The sequence below is a fragment of the Diadema setosum genome, chromosome 5 (genome assembly GCF_964275005.1).
Source record: "Diadema setosum chromosome 5, eeDiaSeto1, whole genome shotgun sequence".
Lineage (NCBI taxonomy): Eukaryota > Metazoa > Echinodermata > Echinoidea > Diadematoida > Diadematidae > Diadema > Diadema setosum.
The window spans coordinates 11726507-11750887 of record NC_092689.1 but is presented as its reverse complement, the minus strand read 5'-3'; the positions used below and the strand labels follow the sequence as shown (position 1 = coordinate 11750887).

Below are 24381 nucleotides of genomic sequence, written 5' to 3'. Positions count from 1 at the left end.
TAATATTGAAGCATGAAAACATTGTCATGTTACTATAAGTTGTCCTTGATAAAATGGAGCAATATATATACACCACTGAAACATTCACACACATACACAAAGAACTTCAGTGCAAAGTTCAGAAACAACAGAATGTACTGTATATGCACCAATGCTTTGGTCAATGTGATTAATGTTCAAGAATTGACATCTTACCAAAGTTGTGCATGATAAAATGTCTTTGTAATACAGATTGCTTCATGTATTTTGAATGCCAATGTTTATGCAACATGTTTTGACTCCTTGCCTCAGTATGTGATTGTTCGCCCTTTAGTAAACATTTCTGCCCACTATTATGATTTGATTAGGGTTGAATTATTCTAAGAACAAAGATGTTTTCCTAAGTGTGGTTTTTTTCATAAAACTGAATGACTACGATTAAAATTTGTTTCTCCCACTCTGGGGAAAAAAAATACCTATGTAACTATTATTAATACTGAAACAGAATGTTCATGTAGAAAGGTCAGTACAATGTAGGTGTGAGTACAAAATCAGTTTGCTAAAACTAATACCAGCCAAATGAAAATTGTGCATAAGTTGAGTCAGGTTTGCACAGATCCTCTGATATTGGAAGTTAATTGCAATGTTATCATAATTTTTAATGCCAAACCTGTTTTACTCTCTCCAAGATTTTCAGGTACACATTGCCTCCAATACAGAATCCAGCAGTTTTCACTCATGAATGGGTAAACTATAATATTGCCTTTATTTTATATATTGGCATTTTTCAAAACTTTTACACCCTTTCAAGGATATTTGGACCATGGAATGTTCCAGAAAATTTATTAAAACTAGAAAATTTGACTGATTATCATTTTGAGCTATCTTACATGAAAGGAGGTAGTGTCCCACCAACCTAATGATAGCAATGAAAACTTCAGGAATTCTTATGAAGATTAAATTTTCTAAAGTACTGTAATATTTCATGAACAACGTGATTGCTATGTAATCTAAATATATTAAAGCTTCTTAAGAAGAAGAAAAGAAAAACATGTTTACTGATAAACAATATGATCTGTTTAATAGTAATGTCTCATGTGTGTAAATGAGTTTGTATGTGTGCGTGTGAGTGTATATAATATGTCAGCGTTTTTATGCACGTGTGTATGTGTAATGCACTGATCAATACATGTATTATATCATTGTGTGTGTTCATGTTTATGATGATCTTTTTTATGATGCTGATGTGATAAATGGCCAAGGCATGTAGAATAATATTGTAATACACTTGGGTATCTTCATAACTATGTGTGTGCGTATGTGTGTGTGCATGTGAGGGTGTGTGTGTGTGTGTGTGTACAATAAGATTCTCCCACATGCACGCGGACACACACACAAACAAACGCTCTGATTTTTTTTTTTTTTTTTTGCCTTGAATGATTAGTCATTTGATTGATAACGTGTCTTTGAACAGAATATAAGGCATTTGCCTTGACCTCTGATACACATCAGGAAAAGCTGAAACATGAGATATAATGCAACTATTAAACCAAAACTTCACTTTTTTTTCTAGGTACTATATGGTTAAAAGCAGTGCTTTACAAAATGTGCATATGTATTTCAGCTTAGAAACACTATGGGAACTATACAGCGGCTAGCAGCCCCATACGCATAACTGCGGCCAGCAGCCCCATACGCATAGCGTCATAGGGCTGTGAACTGTAGCATACAGGATCATGACGGATATTTTATTGCGGACAAATATCAACTTAAAATCGGGAAAAAATCTTCAATTTGAAGACTTATTAATAAATTTGAAGTATTGATAACAGAGTTCGTGCAAGGTTTGCTTCTGCAAATAGTTCCTATCTGTTCAAATTGATGACTAAATGTGACTCGGTCGAGAGGAAACTGGGAGAGCTACACTGAATTGACGGCCAGCGCATGCGCACACAGACATCATATCCAGTCAATGGATTCGAAATTTGTGCGCAGTGATGTGTGCACCTGCGCTGACCGTCAATTCAGCGTAGCTCTCCCAGATTCCTCTCGACCTAGTCGTATTAAGTCATCAATTTGAACAGAAAATGACTATTTGTAGAACCAAACCTTGCACGAACCCTGTTGTCAATACTTCAACCTTACTTGTAAGTCTTCAAATTGAAAAATTTTTGTTCGATTTAAGGTTGACGTTTGTCCGCAATACTAGCCTGTCATGATCCTAAATGCTACAATCCGCAGCCCCATTACGATATGTGTATTGGGCTGCTGGTCGCAGTTTATAAAATATGGATTTTCGCAAAAACTGCAGGATATTTCAAGGAGAACTTTTTACTGTATATTTAGGATGTACAAAACATCACATTTCCGCATTCAAAAAGTAGTGCCCGTGTTACTGGAACGAAACCCATTTTCTAAGCCTCTTTTTCCGCTTCACCCCATGGCCTATATGTGATTTACCCAAAGATAGCTACTGGCCAAAGAATATGTGTACAATTGTACTGAAATTACAAGTTTTCTATGATGATATACGTCGCTGTATATATTTTAAAAAAAAAGGCTGAAAAAACTGTCTTTGTTTTTTACACTATTGTTCATCTCATGGTTAGCAAGACAGTTTCAGAAATCTTTCTTTTTTTTTCTTTTTTTTTTTAGTCTTTATGTGAATGTATTACATACAATTTTATTGTGTATAGTATTTGTGGTTATGTTCTTCATATTTTAGATGTGAATAACAATGTACATGCCTCACTAAGATTTACTGCAAATTATTTTCTGTAGACTTGGTCACACTTCATGAAACTATGCATAATTCTGCTCCTGAGAACCTCGCGAAATTTGAGCAAGCCATCACACCACAGTATATGCAATATGCATTTATAAACAACATGAAATGGATCTTATCACAAGACAAACTTCTTGAAGTTTCAGCCTTGGGCAGTCACACTGCACAAAACTATGCACAGTGTCACAGAGAGTGAGAACCTCCCTGAGTGCATTCCGGAAGCTTTATAGGAAGTGTGACTAGTAACTTCTTGAGAAGCTTGCAGTCACATGCCCAAACTACACAAAGCAAAATATGTGTAGGTTCGCATAGTGTGACCTTGGCTATTGTGACTCAGATCTTTGGCACTTGTTTTGTTTTCCTACTAAAAATTGTCATCCATGTGAACTTTCTGCAAAATTAAAATTTTTATATTTACTGTTTCTTATTCAGATACAGCCATTGAAGATCAGGGTCAAAGTTCATCCCAGGAACTACAAACCAACACCAAGCACATAACCAGTGAAATGGGGACAGAATCTTGTGATAGGCAAGACGGCAGGAACCTGGGTCCGATCGCAACGGAGGACTCTTGTGAGGAGGAATTAGATAGCTGTGAGGTGTGCCACAAAATGTTTGATGACAAAAGCCACCGCAGGACAATCTTCCACTCCAAGCTCCATGACTTTGAGCTGGTGCTATGCAGCATCTGCTTCACGTCAATCGAATCCAGGCAGATGAATGCGGAAGACAACTGCTTGACAGATGGTGAGATGACAGTGACCGATGAAGATGTTAGTGAGAGTGAGCCAACGGAGGAGGAGCTGGTATCCAGCGGCAAGGAGGAAACTCAAGAGGGCCTCCTTCTAGTTGCTTCCGCCAATAGCATTTATGCAGGCTGTATTCCTTTACTACCTAGCATTGACCCTGATGAACAACAGACCATTGTGGCCGATCATAATCATATACCACAGAGCCTGCTAGATGGTGAACAAAGTGACCAGAAAAGTGAAAAGAAGCAATTTCAGTGTCATCTTTGTCCCAAATCATTTGCCCAAAGTGGTTGCCTCAAGAGACACATCAGAACACACACTGGTGAAAAACCCTTTGCATGTAAAGTGTGTGGCAAGACTTTCGGCCGGTCCAGCAACCTGCACTCTCACATGCGCAATCACACGGGGGAAAAGAATTTTGAGTGCCCAATCTGTGACAAGAGGTTTGGTCAACGGAGCTGGTTGCTGAGGCACATCCGAACACACACGGGAGAAAAAATGTCCCAGTGTGAGCTGTGCCAAAAGAGTTTCAGCTCACCGAGTAATTTGCAGTCCCATATGAGGACCCACACGGGAGAGAAGCCGTTTCAGTGCCAGGTGTGTCATAGGGAGTTCTCAGCAAAGAGTACTCTCATTAAACACAGCAAAACGCACACTGGTGAAAAACCGTTTGAGTGTGAAATCTGTCACACCTTTTTTTGTCAGAGTGACCAGCTTGAAAGTCACATGGCGACGCATAACGAAGGGAAACAGACATGTAATATCTGTTTGGAGGAGTTCAATGAGCGAGACAGCCTGAGAGCTCACATGCAGAACTGCCACGGGGAAAATCAGTTTGAGTGCAAGATTTGCAACATGGTTTTCAGGAACATCCAGGACCTCCGCCGCCACATGCTGATCCACATCGGGGCAAAGTCGTTCAAGTGTCACGTGTGCGAGAAGGAGTTCCACAGGAAGGACAACCTCAAGGCGCACATGAGAGTCCACACGGGGGAGAAGCCGTACAAGTGCGACATATGCCATGAGACGTTCAGTCATAGCAGCCATGTCAAGATCCACATGAGGAAGCACACGGGAGAACGGCCCTACCAGTGCAACATTTGCCAGAAGACATTCACTCAGAGCGGCAGCCTCAAGAGCCACAAGAGAATTCACACGGGGGAAAAGCCCTACAAGTGCCACATCTGCCACAAAGTGTACAGTCGGGGCACGACAGTCAAAAAACACATGAAGAAGCATTATGCCGCTAACGCCGTAGTAGCGCCGACAATAGAAATGAAAGGCTAGAGTGTGAGATGACCAGTGAAAGAAAATATGACTGCAATCCAACGGGGTACTCGGTGCAGCTGACACATTTGAAACATACTCATGTACATGTACTTATAGTTGTACTAATGGGATAAATGATAAGAACCTACCGTAACTGCTCAATAGATTTAAACCTGTGTAGCAGGGGTGGGGGGCACTTGTACATGTAATAAGCCCATTCCTAGGCATTTTTTTGATAATTGTTAAAATGCATTATTTTTTTGCTGAAATTTCATGACTTTTTTCTTGAAGGGCTGGTACAGTATTGGTGGAGATGAGAATTGGGCTTTTAACTTTTTGCGAGATACCAGGAAAACACTTATGAAATAGTACAGAGCATACCATTTTTAGAGGAATTCAAAGTTTATTTGATGAAAATCGGGTTTGGAATGACTGAAACATCCAAAAACAAAGTAAAACAAAGCGATGGTAATAAAGCGTGGGTCCCACACTTTATTAGAATCGCTCTGTTTTGGATATCTCAGCCATTTCAAAACCAATTTTCATCAAATAAACGTTGAATTCATCATGGAATTACATGCTCTTTCATACATGTATCTCATAGGAAGTTTCTCATTATCTCACAAAAAAATGTTAGAAACCTGAAATTAGGGCTCAACCAAAACCAAACGATCCCTTTAAACAGCTTGCGCCCATCTTTCCACCCTATTTGTGTAAAATCATGGGAATGCCGAAATATAGCACATTTCCATGGCCAGTGTCTCTGAAAATGGCATTTGATAATGACTTTTGTGTGTGGGTTTGGGTTTTACAAGGTGTGTTGTCAGATGTATGCTATTCTTGTTTTTACTGTTTAAAAAGAAAGCCAAATAAGGGGGCACCCCCCCCCCCATACAGTTTGAAAATAGCCAAAGCTATATTAAATGGTTAAGTCATCAAAATTATTTGACAACACAAGCAGTGATGATAAGATCAACAAATATCTGAAATCAGAGGGTGACTTCAAACTTCTGTGGTGGAATTAGGTATAAAGCATATTTTTTTATTGAAAGTAAAATTTTAAGCATACAATTTACCTGTATTAGAATTTGCTCACTGTACTTTTTATTCATACATTGTATTATGCACTCCATTCATATCTGGCCTTAAGTATACTGTGTGATACTGCATTTCTATTTAATTCCATTTTAGAGTGTTTAACATGAATTTTATCATGAGCATGTACGTGTAAATATATGGTTAATGTACATGTACACCTGCATTTTTATGGATATATATGTACTATAGACTGTTTTATGTGTAGATGCTCAACTCAGATTATGTATAGTTGAAATAGGGGTTGTGATCCCTTTTACTGTACTGTAGGAGAAAGAATGAAAACAAATTTTGTAGTGATGGCTCTCAGTTTGTTTATCTCACATACTGTATATTCTTGTCTTTTACATTTGCATATTTTCTCTGATTCTCCGTGTTTGTGATAATCAGTTGCCCACCTGTCTATCTGTTCTGCCTTACCACCTGCTCTTCATCTTGTATAGGGTGGTGAGATTCTTGTGGATATCATAACTGGTAATGGATTTTACTGTACTTGACCCAGCTATTAAACAGCAATAGCTAATGGCCTAGTGTATGATGTTACACTGCCTAATTTCTAGCTCATGCAAACTGTTGAATGCCTACTATTTGAATACATACAAATTGTACATGTACAACGTAGGTCACATAAGAAAAAAAAAATCTGATTGTTACAAAATGACAATGAGTATGTTTAGCTTAGGTGCTGGTATTATCTTTGGGGCTTGTTTATATTTCTGAACTTTGTATGATTGTTCTGCACATTACAGTTAAACTCGGATACCTCGACGTCGGATAAGCCGAATATCACTTACCTCGGGGGCAAAATGAAAGTCCCGATTGTTCCTATGGAGTTTCCGTGTATTAAAATTCGCGTAGCTCGAAAAAGATAACTCGAAGTTCGGTTACCTCGAAGGGAAATCTAATGTCCCGATCTTAATTAACTTATTGTTTTTCCCAGCATGTTGCTCGAATCGAAATTGCAAACATCACTCAGCATCTCCGATTAAGCGCGCGTGGACAGCGAAGACATGTCACAAATGTTTTCACACTCGATTGTAAATATTCTGAGACCCAGAACAATCGCGCGCCCAAGAAGAAATACCCGATACACAGCTGACAAGGAAAATCCCCAACACCTACCAACACACGTACATGGTATGCACATAGCACCCGTGCCAATGGAGTGCTTTACGATAGCACTACGCGCTGCCCCATCATTTGCTTTTCTTTAACCACTGTGTTTTGATTTTTGATCGAGACAGTCATACCGTGCGCGTAGATTTCTCAACCGTCGGGGCGCACCTGCTTACGTTGACAGTTATATCTTTGCCATTAATCACGCTCCACTGTCAAAACATCAATCTCCCTCGTAGTGCCTTTTTTTAAACTATTTTTTTTTTTGCCTTTCACGAAGTTTAGTTCCCCGAGAACAAGAACGCAAGCACTGAAACTTTTTTTTTCCCCAGCAATGCGATTATGAAAATCTGGAAGTATAGGCCGATCACAATGAAGAATAGAATACACAGGGCTCCGCACTAAGTTTTATCGGGCCACCAATATCATTGATTTTTATTTTCTGGTGGTCGAAAGTAAAATCTGGTAACAAAAAAAAAATCAGGAAAAACATTACAAAAACTAAATCGGTCCTACTAAGCATAGACAAATTAATATTAAGCATTATTGAAGTGATACAGATGCCCATGTCTAAAACAAATGAATAGAAAATTCAATCATCTTACTCTGTGTTTAAAGATTTGACAAATAGGCGTAGAGATTATTTAAAAAGTTGATGCCCATTATATTGAGGAGGTCAAAACTTACGTTTGAAATGAGAAAATGGGAGCATTTGCTGACATTTGTTAGCATCCGACATTTGTTTTAGCATTGTAAAAAGCCGAAAGTTACCGTTATTCATTTTTAAATGTAAAAGCAAACAACCGACATTCATTTTAGAATCTTACGGAGCTGAATACTATCCTAATCCATTTCCAAACGTGAAAGCAAACATCCGCTATTTGTTTTAGCATCTAACTGAGCGGATTAATACTATTAATCATTTCCAAATGTTAAAGCAACAATCTGTTATTTATTCTTGCATCGTACGGAGCAGAATATAACCGTTATTCATTTCAAACATCCGACATGTATTTCATTATCGAACGGAGCCGAATGTTACTGCTGTCCACTTCCGAAAGTGAAATGAATCATCTGACAATTATTTTATCATCGCATGGAGCCGAATGTTACTGTTTTTCATTTTTGAACGTCAAGGCAGACATCAGACATTTTGGACCATGAAACGTTGGACCATGTTACTGATATTTATTTCGAAATGTACCGTAGCAAATATCCAATTTTTTTTTCATCATCGTATGGGGCAGAATGTTACTGCTGTTCACTTCCAAACATGCCAAACGTAAAAGCAATCATTCGACATGATTAGCATCTTCCGGAGCTGAATGCTATTGACATTTACTTTCGAACGTAAAAGCACACATCCGGCATTTATTTTATCAGCGTACGGAGTTGAATATTATTGTTATTCACTTCAGAACATCAAAGCAAACATTCGACATTTATTTTAGCATCTTCCGGAGCTAAATGTTATTGCAATTTACTTTCGAACGTAAAAGCAAACATCCAGCATTTATTTCATCATTGTCAGGAGTTGAATATTATTGTTACTCTTTTCCGAACGTCAAAGCAAACATCAAACATTAATTTTACCATTAAACGCAGCTGAATGTTACTGTTATTCATTTCGAAATTTAAAAGCAAGCATCAGACAGTTATTTTAGCATCATATGGACATGATGGAGTAGAATATTACTGCTATTTTCTTCCGAACATAAAAACGATCATCTGACATCTATTTTAGCATCTTCCGGAGCCGAATGCTATTGCTATTTACTTTCGAAAGTATAAGGAAACTTCCGACATTTATTTAACCATCGTACGGAGTTGAATGTTATTGTTTTTCATTTCCGAACGTCATAGCAAAAATTCTACATTTATTTCAGCGTCTTCCGGAGCCGAATGTTATCCTTATTCATTTCCGAACGCAAAATCAAATATCTAACATTAGTTTTAGCATCATACGGGGCTGAGTCTTATCGTTATTCATTTCCAAAAGTATGAGCAAACATCCGACATTTATTTTAGTATCGTACCGAGTCGAATACTGCCGTCATTCATTTCCACAATTAAACGCAAACCCCTGACATTTATTTTAGCATCTTACGTAGCCGATTGTTACCGCTGTTCATTTTCAAAAGTGAAGGCAAACATCCGATTTTTTTTTATTTCTGAAATTTTGATTTCATTTCCGATTTTCACTCAATTCATTCATATAAAAGTTGATTCAATTCAAATTGACAAGCATGCAAACAATCAGTAGGCACTATAACAGACACCATGTTGAACATCGATAAACGTCGAACATCGATAAACATCGGATAACTCGAAGAAAATTCGACGTACGCGTACCTCGAAATTCGCGTACGTCGAACCATTTTCTTCAGTCCCGACGAATTCGAGGTATCCGAGTTTGACTGTATATATTTTTGTTGTGTCAGAAATATTGTAATGTCCATCTGATTTATTAGCTTTTTTTTTTGTTTATTTACACATGCAGATAAAAAAAAAGAAAGAAATCAGTTGCATTTCATATCAACCTGAGTCATATACATAGGCCGAACAGTCAACTTTGCAGTAGGTCATATCTTTCATGATTGGAGAAAATACTTTAATTTCAAAATACTTGACCTTTGACTTTGGCAGAGTTGACCCTTCTTTGAAGAGCCATGAAGTTTAAGTACAAGTGGCATTCCAATACTTGATAGTTTAAGGAGATACAGTATACATGTAAGTCTTATGAGTTGCACCAAGGAGGTACAGTATTTGGTACCTCCTTGGCTTCACTAAAGATACTGTCATTGTCATTGCCATTGGGTACAGTGCTCACCTGTGTTTTCATACTGTCAAACATGATACATTCGTGGCACGAAATTTTCGCGAATTGGAGCAGACGGCCTTTTTCGTGGCATGAAATTTTTGTGAATTGCCACTGGCATTCAATGCATATAGTGTAGACAAGAAATTTTATGTTGGTGCTTGCGAAATTTGTGAAATTGATATGCATGCGAACATTCCTCATTTTACAGTAACATGGCCTTGTACATTGTATGTGAGAATACAGTGCTCTCTCATTATGACAAGTAAAATATACATGTAAGTATAATGATATTAAATATTAAGTGAAAATTCAAGTTCCAGTGTAATCATATATTATGTATTTTTATATTCATTATTTGTTCGGCTATAAAGAAATTTCAATGTAATGAAGGAAAATTGCCAGTCTCAAAGACTTTGTTATACTTTATTAGCTGTTATTTTTACGTACAGATATTTTCGCAAATGCGGAGGTCACAGCCATTTATGCAAGGTGTTGTTTTCGCAAATTGACACCAACGCTATCATAATGCATTATTAACCTAGCGTATGGTGACATTTTAGCATGTTGCTAAATTTGCGATCAAACTGTGATTCACGAAATTCGCGAAAATAACAGCTTATATACAGTAATTAGAGTCACTTGTATAAAAATTGAGACCACACCATAGGAGTAAAGTACGTGTATCATCAAAAGGCTATTAAAGGTAGATACAGTCACTATATGCTTTGCAATGTTATCTGTAACATTCTTTTTTTTTTTTCTGGTATGTGTTGTAAATCAGGGTTTTTATTGTAATTATGTTGTTTTCATCCATCGGGTTCAATGTACTTTGCTCTTGTTGTTTGTTTTCTACTGTATGAGGTGATGTTTAAAGAATATTATGTACACCAGCACACTGCGCTACAATTACGTATCATTGTCGTTCCTTGTGGGCTTGGAGAGAAACATCAATTTCCTAATATAGAAGCCTTTTGTTTACGGCATCAGCTTCCAGCTACGCGGCGCCTCGCCCAAGCAGGGCACGCTTATATACGGCCTATATTTAGCGAGTCTAGATTTTCGTGGATCGGGACTTCCTGACAATTTTGCAAGTGGTTAAATTCATGATCATGGAGTACTGTACTGAACAGAGAAATGTATACATGTGCATCACATTCATATCGGGATCAGAGCCATTATTTTCATGTGTCTTTAATTTCACGAGTAGCACCTGACTCACAAAATTCACGAAAAAAAAACCTCGCGAAATATTCGGCGTATACAGTATGCAAACCTCTCATACGTGCAGCTTGAACTCCCAATCCCAAGTTCATTGACCCTATCTGCAAAAATATAAAAAAATCCTTCAAAAATCCATAAAAATTCCCAGATTACTTCCAAAATTGAATCATCTGTTCCTTGTGTCATCAACTTTTTCTATGAGTTTCATTCAAATCCATTCACAACTTTTTGAGTTATTTTGCAAACAAACACACCAGTGCCAATGATCACGTAACGTCTTCCTTGGCAGAGGTAATGAATACTCTTACAGAGCCTAATACTCATGGTGTAAACTGAGATAATATATTGCCAATACACTGGGAGTGCTCCTTGGTCTTGTGAACTATGCTGATATGGGCCAAAAATATCCAATTACAATACAGACCACTGCATGTATTAATTATAGTAGTCTGTGTATGACACTCCTGCAGTTAAGCCTGACAGAGGATATATGTAGGCCTACAGTATAACGAGATACGGGATATGACTAGTTATTGTGCAGGTCCTATTCCTTTTATTGTATATTATTTTATGTGTGATATGACGAGATATCTATCACAGTAAATGAGGAAATTTCAGTGGGCTCTAGCAGCTAGTTTTGTCCCCATCCTTACTGAATTCTGACGTGCCCATAGACTTAATACACAGGCCACCAGGTTCCCATGCAGAATGGGTTCCCCTGTATGTTGGCATTTTCTCAGGCCCAGCCAAATGGAAACCCGCTTTGTCTGCTTGTATTTTGATTCATGTGAGTTTCTCTTAGAAAGCTTTCTATCATTATTATTATTATTATTATTATTATTATTATTATTATTATTTAATTAATGCATAGATTTCTGTTAGAGTTGGCTCTGTGGGGGCATTTCATAAAGCGTTTTCGTCAGATATTTTTCTGACAAACATTAACAAGTTACTGAAATCCTTGCATCGGGCGGGGGGGGGGGGGTGTTTCATCAATTTAGTCTGCGCTGACAAGTCGTCAGTCTCTGACAATTTCAGCAAAATCTGTGGATTTGATTGGCTGAGGAGCTCTGGTCACTGACTTACTAAGGTGATTGTCAGAGACTGACAACTTGTCAGGGCTGACAACTTTCATGAAACGGTACCCTGAATGACTGAAAGCAAATTGGTCCGACAACTTTGTCGGACAAAATGCTTCATGAAATGCTCCCAAGGTCTTCTTTGTTGATATACTATGTACTTTAATTCGCATAATTGGTTTAGAGTGTTTGTCTTTGTGAGTGAGTCTTCATACATATGTAGTTTTCCATTGTGACAATGTAGCTAGCATGCCTTGCTTGAAGGAGGGAAATTACATCTTGTAATCAGTGTTTTCTGTCAATGTGAGTTTAAAAAACAAATTTATGATATTTCAGTGTGTATTCATCATGTGTCTTGGTACTGGTGTACTCCAGTATCCAAATTTCCCACAAACATTTTTGTATTATCATATTTCTGTGTTGTTCATATGTATGTGTCATATTTAAATTTGAAATAATATAGTATTGAATACTGACTCCAAAAATAATTTTGTAAACACATGTACAGTAGGAGCACATTCGTGGCACTTTTCACAATATTGTACAGCAAAGTTTACATGGTAATTATGCTATTTAGACCAAAATGGGATCTTAATATTGGTAAATGTTATGCAATGAAGTGAAAGCAGTTCACTTTTCAGGGTCTCTTTTTTTAATGGATGAAATGCTAACAAGCTTCTCTTTGCTCTGTATAACAATCAAACATTCAGTGAGCTCCAGTAAGGAAAGTACAAAGTATAGAACACCCCTGACTTAATTGGTGGAGCAATTAAGTCACTCCTTTTGAGCAGAATGTACATAGGATTATTTTGTCCCAAAAGGCATCAAAGACATCATTGTTTTTAATGTAGGTAATCTGTCTTGGTCACTCAAAACAAATCCTGATGATAAGGAATCATCATTACCTCTGTTAGGTTCTTGGAAGAATTCTATTTTCTTTGGCAGTCTGCAGAATTTACTCAGACACATAGCCATGCTTCACAGTTTCTTATTTCCCACAAACATGTGGTCATTCATTGTGGTATGCGTACACAGTAGTTTGTTTTGTACAAAAATGTGTGTGAGACGTACAGTAGTAGGAAGTTGTCCTCAATATGTAGATAATAATGATAATGCTGCTGAATCAAATTTATCAAAGCCTTAAAATCATGCACTATTTGAAGTGTTGGTATGAAATTGTGCTGATGAGTGTTCATGTCTTTCAATTTAGCTTCTGTTTTAGGGAACATCATGTTAGATAACCAACACTTGGTGTAGATTTTAGGCTGTGTAATTACTGATACTGCAGAGTTTAGAGAAATAGTCAAATGTAGTACAAGATGTTTTACATTGATATACAGGTTATGATTATGTGATGCCTACAATGTATGTAGTGGTATTTTAACATGTTTTGAAAGATTGGTTTCATCTTCACTAACAGTGTACTAAAAGTAAATTATTGCTAGAACTGCTCTTTTCATTATTGATGCATCCTTGTAACTCTTATTCCCTCTACCTATTTCTGTTATGTGTGTACAAAACAGTTCCATGTTAGCCACATTTTGTACTATTAGGTGTATTAACATTTCCAGGGCCTATGGGATTTCTGTGTATTCAGTCCTATTAAATGTGGTGCAATCTTTATCTGTTACACTTTTTGAATACTTCACATTCTTGTACAGGTTATAGAAATAACTTTTAGGTAATGAAAGACTGGTGGTACATGAACATTGAAATAATTGTCCTCATGTTTATATGTTAGTCACCTTCTATGCAGAAATCTCTGGGAGTGCGTACTGATTCAGATAAAACAAATAGAACACAAACACACATCACACACCTCTCACATGTACATGTATTATACATAACTGTAAGCTTCCAGAGAATTGTGCTCCATTTTCTTTTTTTTGCTTGCCTGTTAGTTTGTTGTTTTCTTTCCTGCTCTCTGACATTTGTACCTGTATTTTTTCATGAAGTACCATGCATTACTAAGTAGCACTAAAAGGTGTACCTGAGGGCTGGTACATATAGTGTACAAAATGTACTTTGCCTTGAGAGTTTCTTGTTAAAACTATGGGCAGAGGTGACTCAAAAGAACTATACACTGGGGGGGGGGGGGCAGCCCGAGGTGAATAGTTCTTTTTGAGGCACTGAGGCTATAGTTTAACTCGAAATTAGGCAGAGTATATTTGTTTTATATTTTGGATCAAAAATTTAAACAAAAGAAGGGGAAATGGGGGGAAATGCAAAGCGAAAAAGTCGTATGATGGATGCGATGTTGTGAAGGGATCCTACATTGATCCTACATTATTTAAGAAGCATGCCGCCCTCGCACGATGTCGGACCTGCTTTGTGGTGTTTGTTGAATATTACTGTACATTTACAAGGGTGACGAGCGGTGTTAAGGTGCGAAGCAATGCGCAATGTCAGAATTGTTTTTATGCGTCACAATTTTGTTAGAAATCGATACATTTCACAGAGTGACGGTACTTATATATAGCAGTCAGTGTGCACTGTTAAAATTGCTTTGTGGTGTCACAATTTTTTTGCTAGAAATTGTTACATTTCACAGAGTGACGTTGCAAAGCTGCGCACAATTTCAGAATTGCTTTATGACATCATTTTGCAAATGGTACTTTATGGAGTGTCAACTTTCTGAAATAGCTGAAAATACCTATAATCACAAAGCTCTGTCAACCAATCACCAGAGGATAAATTTTTGATCCAAATTATAATTTGATCCAAATTATAACAACCATTATATCACACTAGAGACAATATCAAATCTGCAGAACTAAGACACAAGCTAGCAACTAACCTTGGCACACAAATTCACACACACACACACACACACTATTATGAAATGTATAATATTTTTAGCTCACCTGAGCCAAAGGCTCAAGTGAGCTATTGCGATCGCCCTTCGTCCGGCGTCCGTCGTGCGTCGTGCGTCGTCCGTCGTGCGTAAACTTTTTACATTTTCATCTTCTTCTTGAAACCCCAAGACCGATTTTCATCAACTTGGCAGGTAGCATCCCTAGGGGGTTAGGAACTCAATTTGTTAAAATGGGCACCATGCCCCACCCAGGGGGCCCCCAGGGGGGCCCAAACCCCCAAAATTAAGGAATCTGTAAAAATCTTCTTCTCTAGAACCAGAAGTGATAGAGCTAAGTTAATACTATGAGTTAGTACATTGATGACTGTAGTTTCAAGTTTGTTCATGGCAGAATCAGGGGTGCCCCCTTGGGACCCAGGGGAGGAGGGGTGGGGAGGGGTCCTAAGGGGGCCTAAATTGTACATTTTCATCTTCTTCTTGAGAACCCCATGACCAATTTTCACCAAACTTGGCAGGTAGCATCCCTAGGGGGTTAGGATCTCGATTTGTTAAAATGGGCACCATGCCCCACCCAGGGCCCCAGGGGGGCCAAAACCCCCCAAAATGAAGGAATCTTTAAAAATCTTCTCTAGAATCAGAAGTTCTAGAGGCTAAGATAATACTATGAGTGAGTACATTAATGACTGTAGTTTCGAGTTTGTTCATGCCCATCCATGGGTGCCCCTCTTGGGGCCGGGGGGGGGGGGTTGGGAAGGTCCAAATGGGGGCCTAAATTGTACATTTTCATCTTCTTCCTGAAAACCTCATGATGGATTTTCGTCAAACTTTGCAGGTAGCATCCCTAAGGGGTCAGGATCTCAATTTATCAAAATGGGCACCATGCCCCACCCAGAGGGCCCCAGGGGCCCCAATCCCCCCAAATTAAGGAATCTTAAAAAATTTGGGCCCTTATTGTACATTTTCATTTTCTACTTGAGAATGCCTGGTCAAATTTTAGTAGAGCTGTGAATAATTTAGATTAGACCCCGTTTACAGTGCGGGGCCCGGGCTCGGCCGCGGCTCGCCCGCGGGCGAGTCCGGCCTCAATTGCGCGGCCGAGCCTCGCAATTTGTCCGTTTACACTGCTGGGCTCGGCCGCGCTTTTGATTCAAACCTTTCAATATTTTGTCGTAGTGGCGCTCTGCTTGTAAACAAACGCAATTTGGTATTGTCTGGTTTCAGACCCTTTGCCAAATGAATTCCGTGGCGACGAAGTCGCCGTTCGGGCAAAGGCCTTTGCCGAAGGAAAAATCCTTTGCAGGACAAAACCACCTTCAACTATACTAGTTTTCCACGTTGAGGGGGTTAATATCGTGAATAGCGAAATAGTACGGGCAGAGGGTCTGGAAGGCAGACAAAATTGGCCGCGCAATTGGCCGCGCATTTGGCCCAGTTTGCGTTTACACCAAGAAGAGGCAGGGCTCGGCCGCGCCGAGACCACCTCCAGAGCGAGGCCAAATGCGAGGCCAATTTTGGCCTCGCATTCGGGCCTTTTGCGCGTTTACCACTCAAGCGGGGCTGGGCTCGGCCGCGGCTCGGCCGCGGCCGAGCTCGCACTGTAAACGGGGTCTATGACCCCGTTTACAGTGCGGGGCCGGGCTCAATTGCGCGGCCGAGCCTCGCAATTTTGTCCGTTTACACTGCTGGGCTCGGCCGCGCTTTCGATTCAAACCTTTCATTATTTGGTCGTAGTGGCGCTCTGCTTGTAAACTAACGCAATTTGGTATTGTCTGGTTTTCCAGACCCTTTGCCAACTGAATTCCGTGGCGACGAAGTCGCCGTTCGGGCAAAGGCCTTTGCCGAAGGAAAATATCCTTTGCAGGACAAACCACCTTAAACTATACAAGTTTTCGACGTTGAGGGGGTTCATATCCTGAACAGCGAAAGATACAGACAGAGGGTTTGGGAGCCAGACTAAAACTGGCCGCGCAATTGGCCGCGCATTTGGCCCAGTTTGCGTTTACACCAAGAAAAGGCCGGGCTCGGCCGCGGCCCGAGCCGCGGCCGAGACCACCTCCAGAGCGAGGCCAAATGCGAGGCCAATTTTGGCCTCGCATTTGGCCTTTTGCGCGTTTACACTGAAGCAGGGCTGGACTCGGCCGCGGCCGAGCCGCGGCCGAGCCGCGGCCGAGCCTCGCACTGTAAACGGGGTCTTGGTGACTGCGTGAAAGGTGATCTTGCGATACTCGGGTGAGCGCTAGACCCGCGGGTCTCTTGTTAATGTAGGCTATAGACCTCATCTGGCTCTCCTCTGTGTGTGTGTGTGTACTGTGTGTGTGTGTGTGCGCGCATGACACATGTTTACATTTGTTTTGTTGAAGAGATGAAAATATTCAACAATGTCATGAGTAATATGACCATATAGGCGTTTTCACATCTAATCAGCCGATAAAAGTCCAAGCTCGAAATATTTTCCGCGATTGCGAATTAGAGCGCTATTTCATTTCTTATTCACATCAGCCGAAGAGGGGGTAGCCCGAATAGTTAAAAAATTTTAAAATAGCTAATTCGACAGCTGAGTATGTGCAAACAGCATCAGTAATGTGTATGTCCTCTCAAAAATTCCTCATGACTTGTGTGCAGTTTGCCTCGATCGATCGGGTCACACACGCTATATAGGCATAATGGGATTCATCGCGCTAATTTCTCGAGTCGTTTTCACATTATCAAATAGCGCGCTACTATCCCGCTATTTCAGAAATTTCCCGAGTTGGAGTCGAGAAATTTTCTCGATCAGAGCGATTAGCGCGGTAATTTGTGTTCATATTATCAAACAGCGCGCTATTTCGCTATCGGGAAAATTTCCCAAGTCAGGAAATGGCGCGCTATTTGAAGACATCGGGCTGATGTGAAAACGCCTATTGAGTCTATTCTAAGCTAATGAAAGAAAATCTATGACTTACAATCAGACTGTAAAAAGTTCTTGCTTAATCTGCTTTTATGCTGTAGGGCTATAGGGCTTTTATTTGGATGTCACTGCTTTTAATCATTTTTTTTTTATGTGAGCTGTATACATGTACAATGAAAATTTAAATTCATCAAAGCTTATACAATGTGCAATAAGTACAACTACACAAATAATGTGCATATGTTTTTTTTTTTTTGCCGCATTTACATACAATTTTATGTTATATATATATATATATATATATATATATATAATTATATATATATGTTGAATGTTGAGATTTCACGTATTGGCTCCACGAAGAAATGGAAAAAAAAAAACCAAACAACTGGTAATGACTTTTTGGCAAATAAAGCTCAGTTTATTCGACTCAAATTTTCGGCGTCCTTATACGCCTTCTTCAGGAGTCTTGACAATGACGGTATCAAAACACAGCAAAACAAAAATTGGACATTACTAGTATAATGTTATAATTTTCACATATATATATATATATATATATATATATATATATATATATATATATATAATTGAGAGCATGATGCATTTCTGGAGTTCTGTACATGGATTAGGCCTATATATTCTGACCCTCGGATAAGACGTAAAATGAGGTCATCATATCCCATTATGGCATACGTGGAAAGGCCTTGGAGTGGTTCACGAGTTACCTATCAAACAGATCCCAATTTGTACATGTCAACGGCTTTGACCCTCAAAATAAAACAATTACATGTGGTGTTCCACAAGGGAGCTTAAAAGGCCCATTGTTATTCATTATTTATATCAATGATTTTCATAGATCCTCGGAGAAACTATCATTCATACTATTCGCGGGTGACTCTAACCTTTTCTTTTCCCACCCTGACCCAAATATCTTAACGAGAACAGTAAACGAAGAATTGAAAAAGGTCATACAATGCATATACGCAAATAAATTGTCATTAAACATTCAAAAAACAAAATTTATGTTTTTTAGTAACTTTTTAGATATAGCCTCCCAGGCAATATAACATTTGATACTACTCCCCTATAGAAGAAGTTTCTTCCTTTAATTTTCTTGGTGTTTGCGTTGATAACAAGCTTTCATGGAGGAACCATATTGATAACATTATGTAAAACTATTTCACGTAACATTGGCGTAATGAACAGATTAAAATATTACCTTCCTTCATCTGCATTATTAACTCTTTATTCTAGCTTGTTACTACCTTATTTAAACTACGGGATCCTTGCTTGGGGTAATTATCAGATATTACTTTATAAACTTTTTTTTTTATTGCACAAGAAAGCGCTCAGAATTGTCTTTAACCTACATACCCGAGAACATACAGATGCTTTGTTTTTTTTACCATAAAATATTAAAAATAAAAGATTTGTATGTGTTTCAACTTGGCCAGTTCATGTTTAATTATAAAAGCAATTTTTTACCCAAAATATTTCACAACTCATTTCATCGAAACAGTCATGTACATAACTATCCCACGCGACTATCCGATGTATGGGCGTAAATCCCGGGGGGGGGGGGGATGGGGGGATATATCCCCCCCTGAAATGGAGGAGGGGGGGGATGACCTGTACAATCATCCCCTCCTGAATTTTGAAGAAAAAAAAATGGAGGAAGCAGAAATGTGATTGTATCAATTTTGGCATATTGCATGACGTTTGTACGCCGACCTTCAGACAGGTAACAGAGCTGAACAGTATTCTATCTTGTAGGAAATCGAATGCATAATTTTCTCAAGCGCTCGCTCGCTTCGCTCGCTCGCGGACATGGACATACACTGTAAGGTATGGCTCAGACGTTGACAACGTCAAATAGTGTAGGCCTACATGTAAACATGCTAAGTAACTTGGGACCATCTGCAAAATATGTACGAAAACAAACAAACAAACAAACAATAACAAAACTATATTGCCATAATTGAACCCCCTCCATTTCCTGAATCATTCATGAGGAACGACAGTGACTGATAATTCAGTCAAGATACATCTATGGGTATACCCAGGGAAGATCAGGGGCGTCGAAAATATCTCGGGGGGGGGGGGGGGGGGGGCAAAGGGCATTTGCCCCGCCCCTACGAAAGTGTTTAGGCAGGCAAATCATTTATCCCCCAAGCAATTTCCGAGATGAGGACAAATTTCGAACTTTCTTAATGGAATTATTGTCCAAATACCGCCAGAACTATTCACCAAATCGTTGAATTGCAATCATAAACATGCAAAAGCTCCGCTATGCTGGATCCCTTTCGATAAGTACACTGTTGATATTGACGTATATTTCCCTAATTTGTCAAAGAGTGTGCAGCATATTCTTTCACTTAACAAAAGCTCCCTCATATGCAGAGGCGTCGATGGGGGGGGGGGGGGGAAATGGTTTCCCCATAAAAGTGGGACAAACCAAATCGCAAAATATAGCTACACCCCTTAATTTCCAAAGCGAAAAATATAGCTACAAACGGCAGTTTTGGGACTGTAATAAGTCAAAATTTTCAAGCTCACTCGCTTCGCTCGCTCGCATTTAATCGTTATGCCATTCTCCTGATGTTGCTGCCAGTACGAACTGCCAGCAGTTGCGCCCCTGTGCGCCCCCTTAATTTCCAAAGCGAAAAAATACAGCCCAAAACGGCAGTTTTTTTTTTACTGTAAAATGCCAAAATTTTCAAGCTCGCTCGCTTCGCTCGCTCGCATTGTATTGTTATGCCATTCTCTTGATGTTGCTGTCAGTAATTGACAGCAGTTTCACCCGGTGCCCCCCCCCCTTAATTTCCAAAGCTAAAAATAAAGCTACAAACGGCAGTTTGGGGACTGTAATAAGTCAAAAATTTTGAAGCTCGCTCGCTCCGCTCACTCCTCAATCATTATGCCATTCTCCTGATCTTGCTGCCAGTAATTGCCAGCAGTTTTCGCCCGGTGTGCCTCCCCTTAATTTCCAAAGCGAAAAATGCAGCTACAAACGACATTGTCTGGGATTGCAAAATGTCAAAATTTTAACGCTCGCTTGCTCCGCTCGCTCGCATTTAATCGCTATGGCATTCTCCTGATGTTGCTGCCAGTGATTGACAGCAGTTGTGCCCGGTGCGTCCCCTTTAATTTCCAAAGCGAAAAATTTAACTACAAATGGCAGTTTTGGGGACTGTAAGATGTCAAAATTTTCAAGCTCGCTCGCTTCGCACACTCGCATTTAATCATTATGCCATTCTCATGATGTGCTGCCAGTAATTGCCACGAGTTTCGCCCGGTGCTCCCCTTAATTTCCAAAGCTAAAAATAAAGCTACAAACGGCAGGTTTGGGACTGTAAAATGTCAAAATTTTCAAGCTCACTCGCTTCGCTCGCTCGCATTTAATCGTTATGCCATTCTCCTGATGTTGCTGCCAGTACGAACTGCCAGCAGTTGCGCCCTGTGCGCCCCCTTAATTTCCAAAGCGAAAAAATACAGCCCAAAACGGCAGTTTTTTTTTTTACTGTAAAATGTCAAAATTTTCAAGCTCGCTCGCTTCGCTCGCTCGCATTTAATTGTTATGCCATTCTCTTGATGTTGCTGTCAGTAGTAATTGCCAGTAGTTTCACCCGGTGCCCCCCCCCCCTTAATTTCCAAAGCGGACAAAATACAGTCACAAACTGCAGTTTTGGGACTGTAAAATGTCACAATTTTCAAGCTCGCTTGTAACAGTTTGTCAGAAATATATCACTCTCCTCCCACTTTATATTTCATGCAAAAGAGTGAGACATCCGATCCCTGTAAAGTGTGTATGTGTGTGTGTGTGGTGGGGGGGGGGGGGGGTTACCAAGCTTCTCTCACCCCCCGTCCCCCTCAAGGCTGCGCCGGTTCGGTTATGGGCTTGTAATCGTGGTGATGGTGACTATCGCCGATCATCCCCCCCCCCCCCCACTCCTCAGTATGGATTTACGCCGTTGATCCGATGAATTCCATCTTCCATTAATGAGAACCGCCCATGCCCAAAATACATTTCTTTATACCGGACCCAGACTTTGAATAATCTAGATAATAGTTTTAAAAGATTCCCCCAAATTTGTCACATTTAGATACAAATTCAGAAAATACCTACTCTCTACTTATAATTCTAGATGATTCAAATTGCTTTAATTCATGCTTGCGCTTTCACCTGTCCTGATGTCGCTCAGCACTCGGCGTGTTTGTATGCAGACCTCTCTTCTTTCTTCTCTCCTCTTCCTTTCCTGTCTTTGTTCTTCGTAGACTTGTATTGTTATCGTCTTCTCTCCTCTCGGTACTGTCTCGCGTCTTATATGTGTGTGGGTAATTGAATGTGTGTACGAGTGTGTTGTCCTTGTCATAATAAATTTACATTTCCCGGTACACGCGGTTCAATGAACAGTGTCTAGGCATTAGCATTGATACTTTATTTTTATTTTTATTTTTTATTTTTCCCGACCTGCGTATCTCAAAATAACTACATGTATATCTCTACAAATGATTTAAATAATTCATATTAAATACAATAGCTATAAAAAATTTCGAATAATATATTGTTTACTCGTTATTTATCTAGCGATCCACGTCCCACAAGCTTTGCTTTTTAGTGGATCACTATTTTCCATAATCGAATTTACTTCCCGCACGCCCACGAAGTATGTATGCATTGCTCCTCCTAATTATTGTATATATATATATATATATATATATATATATATATATATATATATATAATCGTATACTACATGAATCTTTTGCAAATGTCTGAGCAATATCGTTTCATGACATGTATACTTTGTACTATGTTTTGATTTTCGTTGATTGGAAATAAACTATGACTGAATTGATGTGTGAGAGAGTCACAACTCGTGCACGAATTCAAGATCCCGCTTCATTCATTTATCGCAATGAGCGGGTGCATATTAACCCAGTGAAGTGGTCCAGCTTCACATCCAATTGGGCCCCATGGAGGACCAGCTGATAGCGCAGCTGAATGAGTTATCCAAACCCGCTCGCCTATATAGTACCTCCATGGGCTATATATCTAGACATCTTCCCAGATGGAAAATGAAACAAACAATAAGGGGAGCGGTCTTTAAAAATTGTAATCCAGAATATGATAATCCCTACGAGTAGATGGTACATGTACATTTAGTTAAAACTCATAGTGCCGAAAACATTAGTAAAATGGACTAAAATCATTAAACCCCAGTTTTGTTTGTTCCAATCGTATACTGTACGTGGTTGATGGTCAAAACCAATCTGATTACATTATTTTGAAAACCTATAGGATGATGTCCCTGAGCCACCCAATAATAAGGTAGATGAGCAGAATATAATTATTTTTCCTGCATGTCAAGCAAAGTGATGGATACCGTGGAGATCATGGCTCATTCTGCTATTTACCATGCGATTCATCCTTTCAGCTAAATCAGCTGAGGTGAAAGAAGTTTACCGCTATTTTCTGTGTTATTGTTGAGCTATACTTAATGATGTTTCCTTACCCAGGCTGCTCCCTCTTTATTACTGTACGTGGACAGAGTTTATTGCGAGCTGCCTTCCTTTATAAACTTGTCTAATTAATATGTGACACACATTGTGGGAGCCTAGGCGCTTTCTTTGTTATATTGCAGACTATTAATGACGCAATATAGATGCTGCTCATCATCATTATCATCAGATGACTATGGCAACTCTGATCCGTACATTCGAGTCAGAACTGACCCGGAACTGGGTCCGTGGGGTCACACACCGTTCCGGGTCAAAAATGACTTGGAATTAACTTTAGTCATGAAGACCCCGAATGGGGTCACCCTGACCCAATTCATGACTCTGAATGGGTCATATCTGACCCCATTCCTTGTCATTTGTGACCCGGAACGGTGTGTGACCCCAACGGACCCAGTTCCGGGTCAGTTCTGACTCGGATGTTTTAAGAGTGTAGGGCACTGCGTCGGGCGTATGAATCATGATACAGTTCGACCTCGATTATCCGGTCTCCTTTTATCCGCAAAATCTCTATTATCCGGACGCGTTCACGCAGTGAAGGACTTTTTTTTTTTTTTTTTCATCCAAAAATTGAGAAAAAAAAAAACAGTGACTTTAACATCTTTCCATGGATCTATTTCACTAATTTCATAAGATGTGCATGATAGGTTTCTCAATATCTAATGAGGTAAAACATGTATGATTTTCACACCGTCATAAAGATATAGGCCTACTTTATTTTTGTTTCTCATTATCTCGCCCAAATAATGTTAGAAACCTGAAGTTACGTCAACGATAAATACAGTACGATTTTTTTGTTTTGTTCCGTAATGATATTGAGGGTTACCAAGTTACACATCAGAAAAGTCTCATTTACCTATACTGTACCATGGATGTAGGCCTATTGAGTGCAATATATTGCCCCCCCCCCCCCCAAAAAAAAAAAAAAAAAAAAAGTAGAAAGTAACACACTTCATAGAATGTGGGAATATTGTGACATTATTAGGCCTAATGAGGGGCAGGGTTTAGACCACTATCATAATTATTCGCCCTTGAAAAC

General features: G+C 39.3%; 1 protein-coding gene across 1 annotated transcript; it reads left to right on the top strand.

Annotated features, from left to right (window-relative positions):
• Window positions 1-2937: 2937 nt before the first annotated feature.
• Window positions 2938-4859, top strand: LOC140228513 (uncharacterized). Its single transcript, XM_072308744.1, has 2 exons — window positions 2938-2956; window positions 3197-4859. The coding sequence occupies exons 1-2, from the start codon at window positions 2938-2940 to the stop codon at window positions 4801-4803; spliced, it is 1626 nt and encodes a 541-aa protein (XP_072164845.1). The 3' UTR covers window positions 4804-4859.
• Window positions 4860-24381: the final 19522 nt, after the last annotated feature.